The sequence below is a fragment of the Mizuhopecten yessoensis genome, unplaced genomic scaffold, assembly GCF_002113885.1.
Source record: "Mizuhopecten yessoensis strain PY_sf001 unplaced genomic scaffold, ASM211388v2 scaffold1511, whole genome shotgun sequence".
In the NCBI taxonomy this organism is placed as follows: domain Eukaryota; kingdom Metazoa; phylum Mollusca; class Bivalvia; order Pectinida; family Pectinidae; genus Mizuhopecten; species Mizuhopecten yessoensis.
The window spans coordinates 859,813-883,705 of NW_018404083.1; the positions used below are offsets into that span (position 1 = coordinate 859,813).

General features: G+C 35.7%; 1 protein-coding gene across 1 annotated transcript; it reads right to left on the minus strand.

Annotated features, from left to right (window-relative positions):
* Window positions 1-4,781: 4,781 nt before the first annotated feature.
* Window positions 4,782-12,069, minus strand: LOC110463439. The gene is made up of 9 exons (XM_021518045.1): window positions 11,738-12,069; window positions 11,284-11,434; window positions 10,145-10,329; window positions 9,590-9,861; window positions 9,081-9,216; window positions 8,446-8,554; window positions 7,671-8,048; window positions 6,257-6,456; window positions 4,782-5,339 (listed from the first exon to the last, which is right to left on the minus strand). The coding sequence occupies exons 1-9, from the start codon at window positions 12,047-12,049 to the stop codon at window positions 5,049-5,051; spliced, it is 2,034 nt and encodes a 677-aa protein (XP_021373720.1). The 5' UTR covers window positions 12,050-12,069; the 3' UTR covers window positions 4,782-5,048.
* Window positions 12,070-23,893: the final 11,824 nt, after the last annotated feature.

Consider the following 23,893-nt stretch of genomic DNA (forward strand, 5'->3'; position numbering starts at 1 on the left):
AATGTACATTATGATATATGTCACGTCATTGAGTGTAGTACGTACGAACTTAACCGTTATACATTACAGATAAAACTAGGTCAAATTTAAATGATCCCAGAAGTACACAGCTATATATATATGCACTATCTTTTTATTATACGCTATCTCTTAAATCTACCTTATATAAGGGATGCCAGTGGAAGTACATTATCGACAAAATCACATACAATCAAATGCAAAACATATTTAACATTTATATAATTATATTAAAATAAAATAACTGCTGTTATTGTGAACTTAGATATTTTCGTGGGACCCAAACTTCGTTGTTTACCGACAAAACACCATTTCGTGGGTACAGGAATTCGTTGAGTACACACTGAAACGGAGAACTGCTATATATCATACTTAATACTACTTCGTGGACGTATGAATTCTTAAATGAATATTAACGACGGAATCAACCCTACGAAAATTAATGATTTCACAGTATGATAGCAACAGTTGTTTATAATCACTGATAAAATGTGTACATGTATGGAATTCCGAGGCCGCGGTGGCCAAGTGGTTAAGGCGTCTGACACTCTGCTACCACTAGCCCTCCACCACTGGGTTGCGGGCTCGAGTCCTAAGTGGGACAGTCGCTTGGCACTGGCCGTAGGTCGGTGGTTTTCTCCCTAGAAACTCCGGTTTTGCTCCCCCCTCAAAACCTGCCACGTCCTTAAATGACCATAGCTGTTGATATGGCGTAAAACACAAACAAAACAAATAATGAATTCCATAACTTTTCATAGTGTATTTAAGTCTCATTTCCGTGAATCTGCATAAAACCAAGACTGACAAAATACAAATATCTCAAAGCTAATACTTGTTTTACACCATTTATGTCTGACAAGAAAGTTTTCGTTCACATAGTGTGAAAGCGAGTGTGGTACTGTTTCACGACATCTGGTTTTATCAGGAAGAATTGAGCCCACTGTTCGCCCACAAACTTATCAGGTAAGAGTAGTTCGAAAAGCATTGCTGAAGATGGCCAAACCATAATTGTTATGCATGCTAGTCGTTCTCGGGCTATTTAGTGTCAAAGCGACAGAGCATTTAAAAAAACCGAATACTGTTAAATGATCCGAACTATCTTCAACAGGAACTACATCAGATACAAATACACCTGCAGGATTATGAGGTTACTAAAAACCAAGTTACCAGTCTCAGTCGAAAGTTACGTCACAGGAATCCCAATTATCCGCACTGAGATCTAAACTTGCAGCTGTTGAACCGAAAGTTTCTACACTTCAGCAGAAACATAACACTACAACATCATTGAAGGCAAAACTTCAATCTGAGTTTTCGACAAAGGACTCCGGGATAGCCCCATTTCAGTCAAAGGTTTCCACCCAACAACATGAATTGGTCGTCCTTCAGTCGAAGGTAGCGGCACAGGAACTAAACATTTCCTCGATTCGATCTAAACTCTTTGCTGAGTAATCTAATATTTTTATATCTTCGAACAATCGTCACCGCAAATGTGTCTGAGTTTCCAATGAAACTAGCTGCTCAGGAATCGGAAATATCAAACTTGAAATCGCAAGTACAATCAGAACAAGGTAAGATATAGTGCTAATTCTTCAAGACGTGTTGTGAGGTAAATGAAATTTTAAATGGATTTTTTTTTATTTTATCTTTATTTCTTTTTCGTGGGGTTCTAATTTTTGCGATAAAAAAAGTTTCAACAAAAAGATAATTCCGCAAAATCCGTAGCAAATGAGTCCATCCTTACTAAACATTACTTGCTATGGCCAATAGAACCGATATCCAGGAAAAAAGTACCCATTCACTTTGATCTTTTAACCAAAATCGCGGAAATTAGGAACCGCAAAAACACCTTTTAAGTTATATACAATCATAAAGTTTATGAGGTGAAAATGAAGATGTGTCTAACCGAAAAAGACAACATTCATATAGTCTGAGAAGGGATTCTATAAAATGATACTGACGGAATATTACTTTTAAAAATAAAATGATACTGACGGAATATATGACATGAGAAATTGGAAACAGTCAAATTGACGGGTAAAACATTGCACTATGTATGAAACTATGAATAATCTTTTTATTTGGTTCGTTTATTTACTTCGCATGTAAAGAACATAAAAAGAAAATTCCGAGAAATCAAAGTTTTACTTTCTACGCAATAAACTAGTCGCAACGTTCCAAGACCGAATGGTCCCTTTGTCAAGCTATGACTGAGTGGGCGTCGCGATACGATTAATACGTACATTGTTTGTGTAGAAAGTAAAACTTGCATATCACATATTTCCAAAATGATGAATCTTATTGAAAATACCGTGAAAGTCCGCTAAAGGAAGAGAGCAAAATAACTTAAATATAGTGGTGGTCTTTAAAGATAGTTTAATAAAATAACACTTCATGATTATAATTCTATTTTGTAGGTGTATTATTGAAGTTATTGTTGTCTCGATGAGACAATTTTCACAGCATGCTCATGTTTGCTATTTTATTTAAAAGCATGACAATTGCAATCATGGTGCGATTGTTTCTGGTATATTCAGATTCATACTGAAAACTAAAACTCGCACATCACTCTACCTTACAAAGCGCGTTCTTCCAGGCATTTCTTTTTTCCAAAAAATGATATTCATATATATAATGCAAGCTTTCAGATTCTCTTATAATGTGTCAACAATGTTATCCGGAAATTCCTTTTCACGATTTGTTATACAGGTGACAAAGGGGCAGTATTCGTTCGTTGGGGGAGGAACGACTGTCCTAAAGAAAACGGAACAAACCTCGTCTACTCAGGTTAGCACGTGCTCGCTACAAATGTCTAGCTTAAATGTAGTATTTTGTGATACGTTATTCATATATGTTTATGAATATATAAACAAAAGCAGATAAAATGTGAACACATGTATGATTTTGCTGCACTGATGCCTTCATTTGTCAAAATCTTATAATGCTGCTTATAATGATAATTTAAGAATGCATTTGTGAGAGAGAGAAAAAATAAATCAAGAAAATAATGGAAACAGACATACGGACATGCACGTGATACTGACAACGTCATTTCATACAAATGTTGTATTAAATATTTCCTAATCGAATAAGAAAACATCTTACTCAGATATATGAGAAGTAGTGCAAACGTATATAACGACCATTTGATTAACAGGTAAATATATGCTAAATTAAACAAAAAAGAGGAAAGCATATGCATGTCTATGAATGAAACGTACGGTTTGTCTACCAACTGAACCTATATGGGGACCCCACAAAAACATCCAGCCTTACAACCCTGCATATATGTATGGTGCAGAGTATGAAGATGCGCTTCTATTCAACATGCCAAACCAGGATGAAGACGTGCCATGTGCCGTTTGCAGAAGTTCCTTCCATTCAACGTCAATCATGATCCCCGGGCGTGCGCAGTGCTACCCGGACTGGGTTAAAGCCTATCGTGGCGTTCTGTCAGCTGGAAGTGTTGGCTCCCCAAGTCCAACCCCGTACGCATGCGTCGACGAGAATCCACAGGCGCTGACAGGGGGAGGAATTACTAACAGCGAAGGGAGACTACTCTACCAGGTTAGGACAGTATGTGGTTCTCTACAGTGCCCTCCATTCGAAAACGACAAAGTTCTCTCTTGTGTCTGCTTAAAATGAATTACGATAATGACCTGATGATTATCAATTATTGGAATCACTGACAATTCTGAATTATAATTAAAGATAAAACATTATAAATCAGCCAAATGTTTACTTTGCAAAAAACTGAAATGGGAAAATCATAAGGGTTAATACAATAAATAGTTGTTACATAGTAAATATGTATACAAATAAAATTATATTTGAAAACACATACATGCCTATTACTACTATGGTATATATGTATATTGAAATTATTCAATGTATATAATTGTTACTGTAGGTTGTATTTATACATTTATTTTCAAGTCAATTTTCCCATTCATCACGTCTCTCACTAATTTCTTCGCATCAACTGCAGCTTATTATAATTTAAGATATTCAGATGGGTGTTTATACATTCAGATATATGTTAAGTCATTTTGACATTGAAATCATACCAACCTCAACTAATCTACAAATAGTTATTAATATTATGTAGTGTACATTGTTAAAAAATATTATATTTTAAACCGCCTCAACATATTAAAAATCTTCGGCGTCAAATCGATAGCTCATTCAGCAATCATATTCGTTAAAAATTGCAAAGCAATAAACATATCATATATTTTTTTAATTTAACATGAAGTAAAGAATTACCAAAGCAGCGAAGAAAACAATTATATACTTTTGTACATTTTTTTGAAAGACCGGAATTACAATAAAAACATATGAGAGTTTGGATGTCGGATGCGGAACAGCAAACACACACCACGGTCATTTCAGAGATAACTCAAACAGTTCAGTGCTACCATTCCTATTGGTGAAATAGTTATAGTCAAAACATATTGTTAAAGACATTCATTCGAATATAAACATGAAAAAATATTGAATTTGGCAGAAGTTGCTGACGGCGAAATTGCCCGACGCAAAAACAAATCCCAGCAATTTGATAAACTTAGCAAATCCGCGAAAATGTTGGACCACGAACAGAATTTAGAGTATGAATTACTTGTCTAGAGTACTATTTTTCTTTTCTTTTATTCTCCGTACATTCTTTAAATATTTTCTTTTAATATAAAAAAAAAAACGATGCTTGAGACTTTCGAATCGTCAACACAATCATGATTTGAACTCAACTTCGATAAAACAATGGCAAAATATGAACAAATGAAATATAAACATTGAGACCATTTAATAATTACAAGGAGAATAAGACCAGGTTTTCTATATTATGTAATGCATGCATTGACGAATACTCTTACTGTTTGGATATTGACAACGAATTATAATTCAAAATGGTGTAAGAATTCGCAATGACATAATATCAAAATATCTTGTGACAATGCATCTGGTATTGGACAGATTCTACGACCGATTTGTAACTAGCTTTGGTTTATATATAGTGCTACCACATATTTATCAGCTCATGTACATTGCTCATTGAGTTTCCAGGTCTTACTAAATTCAGTGATATTCCTTGAAATTTTGCCAGTAGACGCCATCAAGTCATTATATGGTTCGTTGTCATAGGTTCCAAACAATCCACCTGTCTTTCCATGGTACCATCCACTCAGAGAAAAATGATATGATTCTGTTTTACTGTTATGCTGCAAACTAAATCCACTTCCGGTCAGGATGATAGTACCACCGATTTTTGTGACGTATACATCGTGACTGCGGTATGGTAGTATGACCAAGGCACCATCAATGCGGACCTGTAACAAAGCATAATGTGTACAAATACAGACAAAATATAATAGTAGCTGAACTCAACTTGGTCGATCGCCGTCGATCAATTAGTTAGAGCGTCAATCTAGAGTTCGGAGGTCCCGGGTTCGATCCCCGTCTGGTCATGGATTTTCCTTTTTTCTACTACTGTGGTGTCTGTAACCAAACCTTGTTCCAAGTAAGGGTGTTTGCTTGGCAAAGGGGTATCCTTACCTGGATAGTAGATAGTGTTCTATTCGGGGGCGAAAACTTTACAGAGAGGAATATAGCGAAACTGGACTGGGTCGATCGCCGGCGACTAGATAATTCAATTGGTAACAAACGTTTGTTCCGGGTTCGAATCCCGGTTTTGCCAAGCATTTTTTCCTCTCCTGTTAGGAGCTCAACGAAAGACAACAGGAACTGACGAGACAGTTTGGTAAAAGAAAATACATCATACATCTCCCAAAAGAATATATGCTATACTTCTTTAAACTTCAAAGATGAAGGTATGCTAGCAAGGTATTTAAGTTTGCTATATTTTCGGACAAAAGAATAACTTAGAGATAAAATATTAATCGAAAAAAACATAGATTAAAAATCAAAAGCTTTATCAACTAACATACGTATTAATCAACGTCAATAAAAACCGGAAGTTATATTTTTATCAAATAAAATAATTTAGAAATTTGAATGGATTTATCTGTGGTAGTACGCCAAATAAATATCAGCAATTATGTTCTGATGCTTGAAATTGAAGCTTTTAGTAACGCAAAATTGAATAACTTTACAAAATCAGGAAAAAGAAAAGTTTAATAACCCGGAATTAATCACTGCAAGTAAAACAGCAAAACAAAAAAAAACGACGTTAACAAGATACATGTCGACCTCTTCAAAATCAACAAAGTGAATGCAATACACAAACCTGTTTCCGAGGAGAGATTTGAACTGTGTGTTGGTGTGTTGTTAGCACGATCTTCACTCTCTGTTTCCCCTGATTCTCCATATAAACAATGAAGTTTCCATCTGTCAAATCTCCAACCAGGAGGTAGTCACATTTGCCTCCAATGGTGTAAGTAGTTCCGTCAAACGTTTTGACCAGCCCATTCGATATAGAAGCAGAGGCTGTAATTCAAAACAAACTTCGCTTTACATGTACATAGTACCTTAATGATTTTACCTTAACAAGACTCAGTCGTAAGTATAAGATAATGTATAATTTCTTATGCATAAACAATGCTTGTGTTTTGGGGTATCCTTCTAGGGTATCTTTCAAATAAGTTATCAATTATTCATTTTTTATAGACATTTCATGAGTATATGCTACACACGTGGCAACATTTAAGTTAGGTTTACCGTTGTTTAAAATGTAGTACTTAAAACCCCGTTAATTCTGCAAGAGATATATTTTTCTGTTCATTTGGCGAGATTCGTTCTCGAATTTAAATATTTCCCTATGTTAGTTACATAGATATTTACATAACATCTTCTTCATCGCGTATAATAGTATCCGCAATTAAAATATGATGACTAGTTTGCGAAGTTCAATTTTTTTTTAATGATAATAAACTTTATTTATTTTACAACAATGATGAAACAAGTTATTTCAACCTATATTAATCACTCTTGTTGGCCCGGATGTTAGCGCCTGGGGGGTCTTAATGTGGGAGGAAACCGGAATACCCGGAGAAAACCCACGTGATCGGGCAGGTGAGCCCAACCTTTTCACGTCCGATCGGGGAGTCGAACCCCGGCCGCTTTGGTGAAAGGCAAGTGCGCTATCCACTGCACCACCTGACCACCCTGACCACCCTTTCTTTATCAACTTAATAAGCTTAATTACAGACAAAACCATTTTTCAGACGGCTAGCGTAAAAATATCAAACATGTAAACCAAAGGAAATTAACTTTTTCTGAATTCCTTGTGTTGATGCTCCTTTTCCCCTTCCGTTGTTTGATTAAGAATCTATCGCGAATCCCTTCCTCAATCAATACCTTGCTCATTACCAGCTATAAGACGCCAGATAGCTGTATTGAAGGTTTCGTTTATGCATAAATGTGAGTATTATACCAGACATGCATATTTCATTTTCAGTTTAATGATAGTGAAATAAGACCGACTAAGCGATTGCCTATATGTGTCATTTAGCAAAGGAAAGATGATCTTTAGACACACATAGGACATTTAAAAAAAAAAAACCGGTACAGTATGCCAAAACTAAACTACACTGCACGTTACCATTTTTCAGTCCTACTTGGACTCGTCGTTGATGCTAGGGACCAAAGAGGTGGAAATTCAAATTATTGATTAAGATTGGTGATGATTTTTATAATAATACCTGTAAATGGTGGAATGAAAGATCTCACATCAACTTCAAAGAAATCTTGCAATATAGATGTAGCTTCTCTTACAGATCCCATCATTGACGTCAATCCAGTGAAGTAATGTGTGAGGTTGACATTTGGAAGGGATTTCAATGAATCCACACCCATGGGCAAGTGTACTTCAGTCTCGAGCTCACCAATAACTGGGTCAAACAGAACAACACCTGTCGATTGTAAGTCACTGAAGGCCTGTTTTACATTATCTATTCTCCTCGTGACGTTTGATCCGGAAAGACTAGCGAATGCATTTATGGCATTCCAGACATCAGCCCATATGTGCCGGAAGGCTGTATACTTAAAATCAATTAAATCTGTCATTGCTGCAGTTGAATCTGAAAGATAAACATTATGCGAGGGATTAATGTAATATCTAATTATAATGAAACAGCAAATAAAGTAAGTCTTATTTATACTTGTAATAGTAAAGTATGATTTTGAAACGTCTTCATTAATAAGCATAAAGTTGTTGTTTTATGGCTTGCATATTCAGAGGAAAGAAAATGTGTTTCGCTTCAGAAAGAGGCGCAACTGATGTCATGAACAATCTAATTAAATGCACGTAAACGTCTTTGTTGCCTGCGTCTGTCGAACCGGAACTTACAAAACGAGTATGAAATTGTTGTTTTCTCTGTATGCAGATATCGGTCATATATGTAAAGCATGCAAACAGCGCCAGCTACCAATTAACAATTATCAACATCACTTAAACTTGTGACGTCATAAAATTACCTCTGACGTAATCGTGGTATTGCAAAACAGAGACATAGCCGTCTTGTAGCGTTCGGGGAAATAAGCGAATCTTTGCAGCTATTTGCCGTAGTACTTCTTGTTTCGTAATCTACGAATCCAAAGGAAGAACGCATTTAAGTTCAAATCAAATACAAAATATCGTTAAAGAAAGAGAAGTGTCAACTACGAAATGTTCAAAATTGAAACATTCTTTCTTTGATCAAACCGAATACCTTATTTGACTTTTCCAGCCATGAATAAATTATGCGTAAAATGTGCCGTCGCAATGAAATTTTTGTATTTCAAACCGTTTAGGCGTCATAACTTTTATTTTCCGTGGTGATAATTAAACACAAAAATGGCCGTTAAAAATGAGATATATTTGGATGCAGACAATTAAACGTCATGTGATCATTAAAACAAACAAATTTTCACCAGAATACATCTTTTTAAGAATCTAATTTCACAATCAATTTCGAAATATGTTTCTGAAGTAAACAGTTGCTGTAGATTTCAATTTGAAAATGAATTTCCTCGAGAATTATTGCGAAAATTTATACATTAAAAAACGCAAGCGTTTACAGCAACAAATCGATAAAAAAAATATCTATAATAATGACACGAGTTCTCCAAACCTCCAGCATTGCACATTCTGACTGAATGTATGTATCAACAATAGCCTTGTTGGGGTATGAAACATGTACAGAAGCAGCAGTTTCCATCCAATTTGAAAACTCGTCGACTCTGTTTATTGCTGTGGTGTAATGCTGTCTGAAATAATAAGGATAACAAAGCTGTATCAAACCTTGACAAATATATAGGAGTTTTTAAGCATCATTATAAAATCATAATTTCTGAATGAAACGATTTAATGGTCGTATGTTACCTTTAAGTGACATGATTCTTACTTCATATTTTGTAATCCGTTTTACCAACGTTTTGCCGTAAAACATTTCAAGGTACATAAACAAATTATTGATTTTTGACGAATCACAAAACAGAGTTATATCAACCACTTAAATAAAGATACATTAAAAAAAAACAATAAAGAAAAAAAAAACTTATCCAATTTATAAACTTTCATTCGCAATTCTCAAACATTCTTGGCAATAAATGAAACATAAACCACCTAATGACTACTTACGATACACGATCAATCAACAAATCTACGACCGCCATGTTCATGCTGAAATCGGCCATTACGTAGTCCTGGTTTATTCTTGTCTTGAGAACGACAATGCTTTGTTGAACTTCCCGCATCTTATCGACAGACAATCGTGAAATAGTGGCAAGTTCTGAGAAGGTATATTGTCTAATGTAATTATATTTTGAGTCGATTTCTTCACTGACGGAGTTTCCCAGATCTCTCAAAGGCATAGAAATGTCAGAGAGTGTTGTTAAGCTTAGTCCATAGTTCTGTAAGGAAAATAAAAATTCTTTATAAACTCAAAGTGATTTGTTTTCTTTGTAAATTAAAGAATAAATATACATTTGTTAAAAATCAAAATAATACTTTAACTTTGTCGAAAAACAATAGTAAAATACGAAACGATGAAACTTGTCATTGTCATTTTCATCATTGTGTCTGCACATTGGTAATTTTTATTAAATATGAACATTTCAATGTTTTACATACAACGCTTGTTACATCAAGCATCGATTTTGAAATTTAAAAAAGGAAAATAGCCAATATTAATACCGTTATATCCTGGACAAGAGCAGGTCTCCAGTTTATGCTTGTGCTAATTATTCTGGAGGAATGAAGTCGCATTGTAATTGATGTATCATTTACTCTTCCTGTGGAATATTCACGGTAAATGGCAGCCCTCATAAAAGTGTCGTTGATAAAATACACTTCAAGGGAAATAACTCTATCTGGAATTTCTGCAAAAATAAAAATCTAATTTCTTAACCTGCGTTTGGTTATTTTTGTTAACCTTTTCATATATATTTTCTGTCGAAGTTGGAGATCTAGCTATGATACATATAACATTAATTGATGAGGTTGTAATATTAACTACCAACGCCTGCCATGATACCAATAGCATTACTGTAACTGGGTTGTATGGGGGGGGGGGGGGAGGTGTTACGGTGACTTATTTTTCGAGGTTCCTGTTTTAGCTCCAAAACAGTCTCTTTAAACATCACCTTACGGTAGTTATCTACATTCCTTTCTAAGGAATTGCACAAAAATATGTCAAATCATGTAAGTTCTGCCTTTTTACAAAATGTTAAGCCCTTGAAAATGAAAGTTTACAGTATAGAGTCTCATCATTAGAGGTATTTCAGTGTCTTTTTCCACCGACCAAATGGCAACGATAACATTTTATCACAGAGAATATACAGCTGTAGCTTGAGGTAAATACGTAGTCGATTGATAGGATTCAAACATTTCAATACCAACGGCCAGAAAATAGTCAAAAGGGATCGGATATCAGAATGAGCCTATTTAAGGATCCCCGTCACACTGCATTAAAAGTGACGTTTCTGTTATAACTGTGGCGTTGGTAGTTCAGTTGGTTAGATCGAAATTTTAACATTCTGAAAGTCCAGGGTTCGAATCCTGGGTTTGCAACGATGGATTTTCACATGCACAACGAGTCCAATGATTGTATAATAAAATTTTGTTTATTTCATCCTAATTGTATTTTTTTCTCATAAAAGTCACGCAAGATTTACTTCTATTTTCAGGAATTATTCATTAAATCTACTTATAGTAATGCCGGAGCAATGCATAGTTACACCATCATTTGGCAGTATTACAGGGATCATTGAGTCCCAACATCAGTGTACGGTATGGAAACGTACAAACATATGTTTAATTATTGACATATTTACCAATTCTTCCATCAATGTACGGTTGGGTTGGATCAACGTTTAATTCCAAAACCATTGGCGTCTCATCCACCGTGTTGTGCAAATATATCCCATATGGACTATCTGTATGGACTTGTCCGGAAAACCTCATTAGTTTTATTGGTGACATAATCTGCAAAGGAATCACATTGTAAACATTGTCATATTTTCCTTAATTACAATTCACGGCCTGTAATTATTATGTATGAATTATATACATTTTTCACATTTGATAGTTCACTTATATTACAATGAGTTTTTCAGCACCACAGTTGCATTTAATGTGGGGAAATCGGTGCTGACAAAATTGATGGCGGTGTGAAAGTTTGGCGGCACAAAAGGTGTCGATACATCGAGGTTATACTGTATATAAATTGTTATCAGTAATGAAATCATGTCGTCAAAGTTAACGTAAACCATGTATTTTAACAATTACCTCAAACGCCGCTTCCGTCAATGCATTGTTAATCGTTCCTTTAACTCGGATATCTTTGTTCTCGTTGTCTGCGTTAAGGTATTGAATGTCTGTGCCGGTGAAATAAACATCGTTTATATAACCAATGTGGGACAATAGCTGCACATTTACGGTCGTAATCAGGTGTTTGATTCCAAAAATGAAACTGAAATTGCGTCCCATGTCTGTAAGATCGTCTTCTACACGCGAATACACCACCATATGTTTGTCTGCATCTTCAGAATTTCTCATTTCGATCATTCCATCATATAGCATATTTCCACTGTTATGCATAACAATTGAATGTATTTCATGCACCTGAAAGAAAAAAATGAAGTAGTGAAATTTGACACAACTTCTATCAAACATAAGTCAACAATGTTTCCAAGATTATTTTACATGCATATGTTATGTTATTGTCCCTTTGTATTTTAAGGGGATAAGAAAATATCTCGTAACAATCGTAATGTATTTGGATATAATTTGTTATCAAGTTTGCGCAAAAGCATGTCATTTTTCCCAGTTTTCAAGAAAACATTAACAACTTGCCTTCCCAATTCTTGGAAAAGTCCATGAGACTTTCATAGTCGTTGATTGTTTTAGAGATGAAATACATCCCTGTACTTTAAGCAGCGCCTCCTCACCGGAAAGAACCTCCACGCTTGTGTTCCGTGTCGTGTAATTGCCACTGCTATAAATATTATCAACTTGTAGTGCTCGCGAGCCAAGTTGAACTAACAAATGTTCATGAAGAGCTTTTGTTTGCAAATAGTATTTATCGTTGGTTTTGTGTATAATTCGAAATAGAGTAGCACCTTCAATGGTTAGCATGATCGTCCAGCCGTTGGTCAGATTACTGTTAATATCCAAATTATTTGTCATTCTTGCACCTATGTCAGAAACGTTATCTAGGTGTTTGTTTGATGCTTTGTTTTCACATAAGAACAATCTTATTGAATATGGTTTTTGAATTTTCAACGAAAGTAGACATCCGTCATTCTTGTTTAAAGCAAATTCCAGAATCGTTTGGTTACTATTTGTTGCGGTGAATGTAACAACGATGTTTGACGTATTACTTTCCGTCATCATTGGACTGTCTGCCTTTTGAGCAAGAATAGTTATCCCCGACGGGTTATCGCGCTTCACATTCATACTAAGTTCATGTAAATCTCCCTCAACAGAAGCTGCTAAGTTAGCAAAAGATACAAAACGTTTTTTCCAAAATAATCCTAAAGATCCTTGCAAAAAGTCCAGGCGTGGCAATATCGCTTTTAAAGTGATGTTCACTACGAATCCTTCTGAAGAAATGTGATTGATATAAATTCTATATCCCCTTGGTGTTCTATTGTGGAGGGCAATTTCCACCTTATTTACAAACATATCGTTGGTACGAATATTTAGAAAAGACACAGACACGTTTTCATATCCAGATAATGGAGTCCTCACCAACAAACTACCTTCTTGAAGGGAACAGTTGAGAGCAAGTTCAATATTTTTTCCCGTAGCATATATGATCTTTGTATAACTTGAAAAGCTATCACTTTGTACTTTGTTATCGTAGATAGCTGATAATTCTTCATAACCAGATACAGGCGTTTGAATATAAACGATCCCGCTTGGTAATCCTATGTCTATCGTCACACCATATACAGAATCAGTTTCTCTAGAAGCTTCCAGAAATAATGAAAGATGATCTGGTTTTAAATTACGGTTGTAGGCAAAATTAAGGTGTTCATAGCCAAAATACGGTGTTTGTATGGTAGCATTTCCGGATGTTATTGAAAGAGAAACGTTTGCAACAAAGTTCTGTCCGTTGTGTTTAAGTTTTCCGTCAAATACGAATGTGTTTGATCGAAACTTGTTTCTGAAAACAGCGAGTGTTTCCTCATATCCATGTAGAGGTGTCTTCATGCCAAACTTTCCACTGATATCATTTCTCATAGAACCAAGCACATCGATTTCAAATATCTTATCCGGTTGATGAGATATTTCCACATGACTGGCCAGGTTATCATTTGATAGGAAATGTCCAAACATAAGAGATAAATGTTCATAGCCAGCTAATTGTGATTGGAGAGCTATACTTAAATTAAACTTTCTGTGTGAGAAAAATGAAATATTTGAATCAAACACGTGCAATGGGGAAACCCTCAGAAATACACGGTTTACAACCTTTTCGTGTGTGTTTTTGTAATCGAAAGATCCAATGATATCTTCTTCGATCTGAAAAGGATTTTGAATGGCGAAAGAAACATGCGATTTGCTGTGCAAGTCAATTTCCAGGTCACATGTTATTAATTTATTTCTATAACGCACTTCAGCATTTGTAATCACAGCGTCTCTACTATAGTTGAACGACAGAAAAACACTAGTATCTTGGAGTTCACTAAATGACGATTGAATCCGCAAAAGTCCATTTGTTAAATTGTTTGACAATGTCATTTGAATGTTTCGTATGCTGTCGGAAACCGTTCGCACCAGCAACGTTCCCTCGGCATTAATCGACAGTTTAGCAAATACCAGTTCCACGTCTTTATGAAATAAATCAACAGCATATTCTCCTTCATGTGCTTGGAATGAAGCATTAATTGCAGACGTGAGTGGTGAATCAAAAGCGAGTAATCCTGTGTGCTCTGTCTCGTTTATAAGATGAATATGCAGTTCTACTTTCCTGTTTGTATTGCAGACTACTAAACCACTTGTATGGAATCCATCTATTCCTCTTGCGTGACTGATTTCCATTTGCAAGTTATTAAATCGTTCAAGTGCAGTATGGAGAGAGATGTTTACATCGATGGCAGATGGCAGGTCACAACTTATATTTATATATAAATGTTGCATCTGTCCATGCATCATTTCGACTTGGGACTGCATATGAGTCATAGTTCCATTGTGACTTAATGATATTATCATATCTTCAGTGAATGATGTTATGAGTGATCCACTTGCCATTATGCCATTTATAACATTTACGTCAATATCTCCAGTTAGTCGATGTTCGTTGAAAACAATATGTACGTCAGTAGAAAACTGTCTTAACGTGCCCTGTTGCATTACACTGCATTCAAGATGTCTGGCCTGAGCAAATGGCGTGTCAACAGACAGCGTGAGTGCAGTTCGAGACTCAGTAGAAACAACAACATCCGTTCCAAATTGAAGTCTGCCATTGTAATTGAGATGTAGATGTGACTGAAAAGCAGAAAACTGTCCATTGTATGTTAATGCCCCAGTGACGTCCTTGTACCAAGGAGTTTGAACAACGATTTGGCCAATAACGCCATTAGACATATTCATTATCACATTGCATTCAATGGCTTCCTGATCAATTGACATCTGGATGCGTCCTTTTAGATTATTATTTTCATTCGTGTAATTTACCACAAGGATGACATGCTTCATATCATCAAATGGGGCCGTAATATCGAGCATAATGTCTTTTCCATTTAACAAATATACAGCCATATTTATGTCTGTCGTCTCTTTAGAATCAGAACCACTTTCAAAGTGATATTGGTAACTGGATTGGCGAGAAGAGTGAAAAATCGTCGCATTCATTCTCTCCATCGATGAAAACGGACTTCTGAGAATAAGTCTACCGGAAATGTCATCAGTGGTGTCAAGTTTTGTGTCTAGAACAACACTGTCCTTGTCATATTCTACCCGGATTACTGTCTGGAAATCCTGCAGTGAACCCTCGTGAGACAAATAGAGTTTGGCAGGCTTCGTCCAATTGGATGTGAAATCTCCTGAGCCCTTTATTTTCGGTAAAAGTGTGCATTTGAAATTTGCGTTGGCTACGTCAATTCTTCCGTATGTTAAATCGGCTTGGGTCACAATTTTTCTTCTTCTTCTGGAAATCAGGGTAGACAAACGTATATCTTCTGCGTTTGGAAAACGGACGACCAAAAGCGCTTCATAATCCCTTAGTGCACTGTATGTGAATTCCATTTCATAGACACTGTCAACAACCATTACTTCCGTACGAAGTTTGAAGTTAATGCTCGCACCGACGTATTGAAACCCGACACTTAATCTTCTATAACCAACAAATGGAGTCATGAAAGCTATTTCACCAGCAATCGATTCCACAACATCAAATCGGGCAAAACCAATTATTTGTTTTTTGCCAATCCCAATAAGTGATCGGCATTCAAACTTTTTGAGGGAACCTGTGACAGAGATTCCAGCTTCGATTTTGTCGTATTTCTTAAATGGTGTAACAATTGCAAGACCAGCCGATCTTGTTAATGGAACTGAAAAATCCAGATTTGCTGAAACCGTGAGTTTCCGTTCCCTTGGAAGATTTACATCTAGGAAACACTGATAATCCTCTTGTTTTACTTCGTGGGACAATTTCATCGTCAACTTCTCATATCCTGAGAAAGGTGTTATGAGAGACAATGATCCGGTTAACGGTTTCAGACTGAATTGAATATCACCAAGGAATTTTTTGTTGTTGTTGATAAAGATTTCCGCCCGACACTGAAATTGAGTCCTAGACCCAGAGTGCGTATAAAATAATCTGCGTTGTTTGTATTTAGTGAGAGGAGTCTGAAAGTTCATTTCTATGCTGACAGGTCTCAATGTAAATCTTGCTGTGCCGACAATCGTTGACTTGCCTATCCCAATTGACGCTTTTGTGTCAAAAGCTTTTCGTGAACCTTGATGGTAAACTGAAGCATGCAATGTTTTGTATCCTTTCAGTGGTGTAACGATTTGAATAGAGCCTTCCAGATTTGGAATGATTGTGAACATTGCAATGATGTCAAATTTCGCATTTCCGTACTTGAAATTAGCATTCGTGTTGAAATTTGTTAGACGTCCACGATGAACAACTGCTGCGTTGATCCGTTTGAAACCAGAAACAGTCAAAGACAACAGCGCTCTATTCGTGAATGTTTTGTCTGTACTTAACTCAATGTCACCTTCAAACATGCTCTTAGACCTGCGCTGAAATTCCCATTGTGTCTTAAAATACCGAAACGTCCTTTTATGAAAAAATCCAGCGCTTACGTTTTCAATATAGGAGGATTTCACAGCAAAATTTCCAGTTATGTTATTCTTCCACCCGAAACTCGCATCCCCAAATAAAACTTTTGTGAAGCCGTATTTTACTTCAGCGTGCGATGCAATTCTTGACGGAAATGTGAAATGACGTAAGATGCCAACCAAATCTTGTGTAAAAGGTGTCTTTGATAAAATTACAAACTCAGCATTTTCTCCAAACACTATCTTTAAATCTGTTTCAAACATTTTCCACGGGTGGTACTGTAGCTCCATATGAATATTAATCGGGTTTTCATTTTGTAGGTAGACAAGCCTAACATCTTCTTTCTGCGGTATTCGTAATAGAAGCGCTCCTTCTATTTTACCTATATTGCTAAGGATGGCATCCAGATCAATATATTTGTTTGGGCGGTATTGAATATTTACATGTGATTCAGCATGAAAGTTCTTTAAATTTCCCGACAGAGTCACGTTTCCCCTCATCGTACGAACTATTTTGTAATTTGTTGACACCTCAATGTGAACGAATTTAATGTCGTCCCATCTGTACCGGTTCTCCATGAAAATAATTATCTTAGACTTGTGACTGGCAGCTATGGTACTTACGAGTTCCTGTGATGCATTCGATTGTTGCAATGCTAAAAGAAAGTCTTTCGACTTCGGTGTACGGATTGCAACATCCCCATTATAAAGTCCGTTAATTTTGTTCCACATACACGAAACATGAACATGTTTCTTGTTTGGCCATTGGAATTCGACAAGACCCGAGTATGGATAGTTAAGATATCGCGCTACAGTCTTCAAAAGATAAACTTTGTTCATGACTTGTGCTGTGTGACTTGATTCGATGCTGATACCGTCTAACTGGATTTGATTTGCAGCAGAAAATAAAAGCTCTGTCCTTCGTCGCAGTGTGAAAGAGTTATCCAGTCCTTGCGTGCTGTGTGTGTGCATTGCAAACATTTCCACATTGGGGAGAACGTTTCCCACTATCTTAAACCTCAGGTTGAATGTTCCTCTTTCTATGGTCAGTGCACGATCCATATCAAACTCAATTTTCAAATTTCGTTTTCCTAGTGTAGAGTTCAGGTGAGTTATTATCTCTGACTGTGTATTAATATGATTCCAAGAAGAATGAAACTTTTTTGACAAAATCTGACATGTAATAAATCCAGAATTCTGCACCTGCCATCCGTGCTGATCGTGAAGCATTTCTCCTTCGTATTTGATACCGTTACCATTTCGCAGCAATCTGAAATTATTACTAAATCTTCTGCCGGCATCAACATGTTTACCAGTGATAATAATTGAGCTAATATCAGGAAACGTTGATTTGACACCAAATGTCCCGCTTACGTCTCTTAAATATTTTGTTCCTCTGTTGTATCCTTTCAAATTAATTTGAATCGCATTCCTGTTCCAAGAGAACTTCGTCATAGTAGAAAGACCGCGTTCCATGATATGCACACATTCTAGTGTAAGAACTTGAAAATGCTTTAACGTCGATTTGAAACTTATATCACCCACTAGATATGACATGGATACTGGTTTTCTAATGATAACAGATGCTGAGATTTTTTTCCTGGATTTTGTGTGTACATTGAATTTCGTTGAATAGCGTTCCCGATCCGAAATATGACTAGCCACCATTGATATAAACCGATAGCCTCTTAAAGGAGAAGTGACCTTGACTATTCCTTTGACATTTGTATTTCCATTTATTCCGTCATTACGAAATGTTCCATTTACAGTTAAGCCTTTGAGCGTTCCCCACTGAATGTGTGCACGAGACCGGAAGTCGTAGTCACCGTGTAGATTAAAATCGGCCTCAAACTGACCTAGAGGTGATTTCTTCAATATAGAAAACCCGAAATTGTCAGCGTTAACAAAGGCTAAAAGGTGTAGTCGCCGAACAGGACTGTTAATGGTTGCCCACATGGCATTGGTTCGAACTGTGTATAAAGGCATTCTCGGAATAAAATTTACTTCTAATACGATATGTCTCGGTGGAAATTTGATATCTGTTGTAAATTGTATTTCCCTATTTTGAAACACAAGTGAATGAGACAGCGCATATTTCCTCCCTGCTAAAGATAGTTCTGATAGTGAACTGATGTTATTTATGTCCATCAGATACCTTCCTGAAAAGCGCACCCGTCTATAGTCCACGAAATGAACGTCGATTGAGCATTGAATTTCTCGTCTAGATGGCATTCGAAATACTGTCGAAATGATGTTTTTCTTACTAGGTTCCCATTCAGCAGTCATTCTGTTTTTGTATATACCATCATCGTCTTCTAATAAATCATAACCAACTTTGATGTCCCGTCCAATGTAAGATAGCAGAATGGATCCAAACAGTGCCTTTCTGGGTGTGTTTCCTTTTTTAACTCGAACTGTCAATGCAAATGGTTCCGCAGGGCCCGACGCGTAGCTGACTGAACTTTCCATAGATCTTTCATTGTGTGTATGTCCTGCATTGAATCGTACATCTATGCCCTGTTACAAAGTATAGATATGAATTGTTATACTTAATATTATTTACAGGAAAGATCAATATTAACACAGCTCGAATTTTAATAAAGGCAATTACGTTATCACCAATTAATTTATTTTTTATTTTCTTAAAGATTAATATACTATAAGTTACTACCTGTATACTGTTAAAGGTAACTAAACTTCTTTTCGATTTGTTTACTTCTTTATCTTATCAATAAAACCGTATTTGCCGAATCCAATTCAAGTGTGTATCACTACATATCTAAATACTTAAAAACTTATTTGCCTAACCCTATTTAAGTTTGTATCACTGTATAAGATATATATTACAAAGTTTATAATCGAACCAGGTGTTACCTGTAATAAGTTTTAACTTACCTTTGCCGGTTGTCGATAGGTTGAATTTAGAGATACTGTTGGTTCGGACCATGTCAGCCGATGGACCAAAGTCGTATACAACGACACAATCTTGTCAGTGCCCTTTTTGTCAACTCCGTACTTTATGTTAATTCCAACACTGGTGGTCCTCATATTGTGTGTAAGTTCAGTACTGACGTCAGTGTTGTATTCAGACTTTTTCTTGAAATGTACATTTCTAAATTACAAATAAATTGATAAATATTAATCATTATTTAGGAGTAAAAAAGTTTATCAGTATTGGTAACATTACTGAAATTTACATTTCTTTCTCCGCTAGTTATGCTCACATTAATTTTTAATTTTCAAGGAAAATTCAGTTAAATCATTTGCAAACCCTTTATATAATTCTGTTGATAACGCATTTGAATTCATGCTTATAATTTAAATTTCAACTCAAAATATGTTATAGGAAACAAGACAAATTCTACAGAAGCAAATAACCATCCAGGTCATTTCAGTTTTAGTTGAAACCTAGATTCATTTCAAGGAAATAGCCATGTAAAGAGTGGCTAAATGTTCCAAACTTGATAATAACTGACCATTTTTTAATTAAAAAAAAAAGTTTAAACAAAAGAATAATCCTTCACATATACTTACAATGTTCCCAAAACTTCAGTCAGATATTTAGTGAGAGCAAGGTTTGCTTTTCCATTGATGGTGATTTTGTCTCTGATCACTCTTGGTATGACGTAATCCACTGATGACCGGGTAATGATAGCCTTACCTCCCCTTACAACTACGCTGGACTGCACTTTGGTGTTGATATATGGACTACTTACATCAACCTTAGTTTCGTATCTTTGATTTTTCTTACTCCCAATTTTTCTTATTCTACCTGTTAATTAAATATAAAACAACATTTGGGGATGACTATCAGTCAACTTCAGGTAAAGGATGCAACGAGGACGATTATTTACTGACCTTATAATCAAGCTATTTGAAAAGACATCCAAAACTTCCATGATTATAATATAAAACATGTTGCTACCTTTTCCCATAAATATTTGATGTTGATAAATATACTTTGAACAGTTTGTTTTTAAATATTGAAATTATTAACACAAACAAGGAGCATGGATATTTTTTTTTAAATATATACTTCTTACTTTTTTATAATACCTTGATACAGATATGAATTGTTTAGGGCATAGACAGTCCTAAATGTAGCAATTTATCAATATTTTGCCTCTAAGACTCTTTATCTACTTGTAGAATACAAAAGCAGCATACAAAACATTGTGACGCCTTCCTTCGTGACTTTCCGTAAAATGAATCCCATGGTGACAGTTTTTCCGGGCCTATATTCAGCTGATCCATCAAACATAAGCACCTCCCTCTTTGGTGTGCGTACGGACATAAAGGGGCGGTACTTGACAGCCCTATTGCTCGTTATCTTATGGAGCCCTGCGCTTGCCCTAAACGTCTTCCCTGGCTCAAAGCTGATACTACCAAGCATGGAGCGAATCATGCTTTTGTTGTTTAGGGTAACTATACAAAATTAAAAAGGAGACATATGTAGTATCATTAGCACTAAAAGGCAAATACTACAAAAAAACACATCAACACAACGACTGATGAATAATCATTAAAATAGCTGTGTTGAAACACAATAATAAGATACATACATTTTTCAGGAGGATAAGAAAATAAGCTTAGAACTTTTACACATTCTTCTCCAAAAACTCAATGCAATGGTCCACAAATGGTCCCCATAAGCTCCATGAACAGGGGAGATTATTTTGTTTCTACTGAGAAGTTTACAGTCATGAAATTTGTCATAGATCTGTCTTTCGTAATAATACCAAACAAACCTTTCGCCATTACTGGCGAGGATGTTAATCCAGAAAGCACCATATCCATGTCGATTGTTTTAAATGGTAGATATACGATGTTACCCTCGAGCCTTATGGGATCGTGTATGGGTAGATGTAGGTCAAGCCTGGGAGTGTAAACAAAGGAATGGCCCCGACGACTGCGAAGCACCTCGGCATTCATATAGTAATCGTGATTCGAATCGACGGATATTCTACCGAAAAGCCGCCTCAGAGAACGGGTATTTTGTAAAGCGCCTATTTAAAACAAAAAGTACTGATATTATGTAAAACGGAGGTAAAACATCAAACATGAAAATTATTATAGAATTGGATTTGATTACCTTCGAATTGGCCTGCTTACTTAAATCTATATGGAATTGTACAATGATAAATTTGATAGGTAATATTTAATTTCCAAATTCAAACACATGTAATACCTGGAACGGGAACATGCAATGAGGACATCGATTTTTTCACATGAAATATGTAGAGTCATTCGAGTTTAAAACTATAAGTAAAAGTTTAAGTGAAAAGGTATTACATTTTTTATACAAAATATAAATCCTAAAATCACAATTACCATTGAATGTCGCATTCTTCCAAGGTGAGAATAGGTTCAGAGTAACAGACGGGTCCATCATAATTATCGCTAATTCTGCCCCTATACGTCGATCTATGACTGAACCTGGTGTGTCAACTCCGATTCTTGCTGTTACGGCCTGATTTGTCTAAATATAAAATTAACACACACTGCAACCTCTGTGAAATACTCCCTTGGCTTGAAGACATCCTAAATGCGAATCAAAAATACAACTTTTTCATTTTTCAGAGAGACACATATTTTTGTGTGAATTCTTGAGAAGAGTCTATCATAATTTAAATATCATAGTAATATAAATATCCACTTCTAAATGATAATTGCAACTTATTATTGATTGGTTTTGCGAAACGGTCTTCGGTATTGACAACAGGCCCTTATTCACCAAACCTTTCTCATACTCAAGCATAAATTCTTTGCTGAAGACAAAGTTCTTGTAACTCTCTTAAATCTTGTAATACGGTCAAAAAATGTGTAAACATTGAAAAGGTTTTAGCATCTCCGAAATCGTCCATGTCAAAAGAAAATTGAATAATTTATTACGGGAACAAGAAATTGGGGCTGAGCACAGAATCGGAGTTTGAGAATGAGAACTGTTTCATAAGTACGTGCCAATGTGTTATCATACAGCTTATTGTTTTCATCTATCTATGGCATTTAGTAAAACACTTTACATGATGAAATATGCAAATTTAGTATGAAAAGAAAATAGTGTAGTTACTTTTACAAACTTTGCCTCGAATTTGTACCCCGACATTGTGTCCTTTTTCAGCAACTGTACTTTCATGTGCATTGGTCCCGTCAATGGAAAATAGGGTGCTTCCGTCTGCAGAGAAGCATTCGGATATTCTATTTCACCACAGAGTTGAAGTCCAATACACGTTCCGACTATATCCCCAGTGCAAAGCCGATGGGACTGTTTGTTAGCTGTAATTTGTTCTCGCTGGCTATTGTTCTTAATGATAAAGACAGCCGTTCTAAAAAGGTAATACAGCATCCATAGTTACCAATCGTTGTTGACTTAACAATGTGAAATGTGAATATATATTTTTTAAATAAATAGGACATTTCAGATGATTGACGTTGAGTTTGTTGTATGGACAGTGACAATTATTTTGTATGAAAGAGATTGGGGAACAAATTTTAAGTTATTGTACTATATAATGGGGATTACTGTTTAATTATATGATAGCCAAGCAAGGTGTGTATTTATACATCGTTCGTTTTATTTTCATTTTTATATAAGTGTTTCTTGTTATAGTTGTTTATGATTAAGGTTTTTTTCTTTTACTTATAAAACAATGATACGAAGAAAATAAATTAACTTAGTTAAGGATCCCATATTCTAAAAAGCACATCATACATGACGACACTGACTGTCTTTTTTAATCAAGAAACTTACCAATTAAGCCATAATGTATCTACCATACAGTGAAACGTTCCCTATGGTAATTAGTATACTGCTTATCAACTCACTTGAAACTGAGTATCTCTATTTTCTCACGAGGCATGTCGAGTTCCAGTTCAACATTTTGACCTTCAATGTACTCAATCTTGCCCTGCAAAACTGTACTGGTGTGGAGATTCGATACAACTTTCGTTCCACTTCTTGTCACGAAGGCGTCCAGGCTCATCAAGCCCGACACATCGACTGAGGCACTGAAAATATTTGTGTTAATAACTAATTACATTTTTATTCAAAAACAAAAACAAAAACACTATCATGATCTATTACCATCTGCTATGTGAAAAATCCTGAGTTGGCAAACAAAACAAATATATGCAACAGAAATAGCCGTT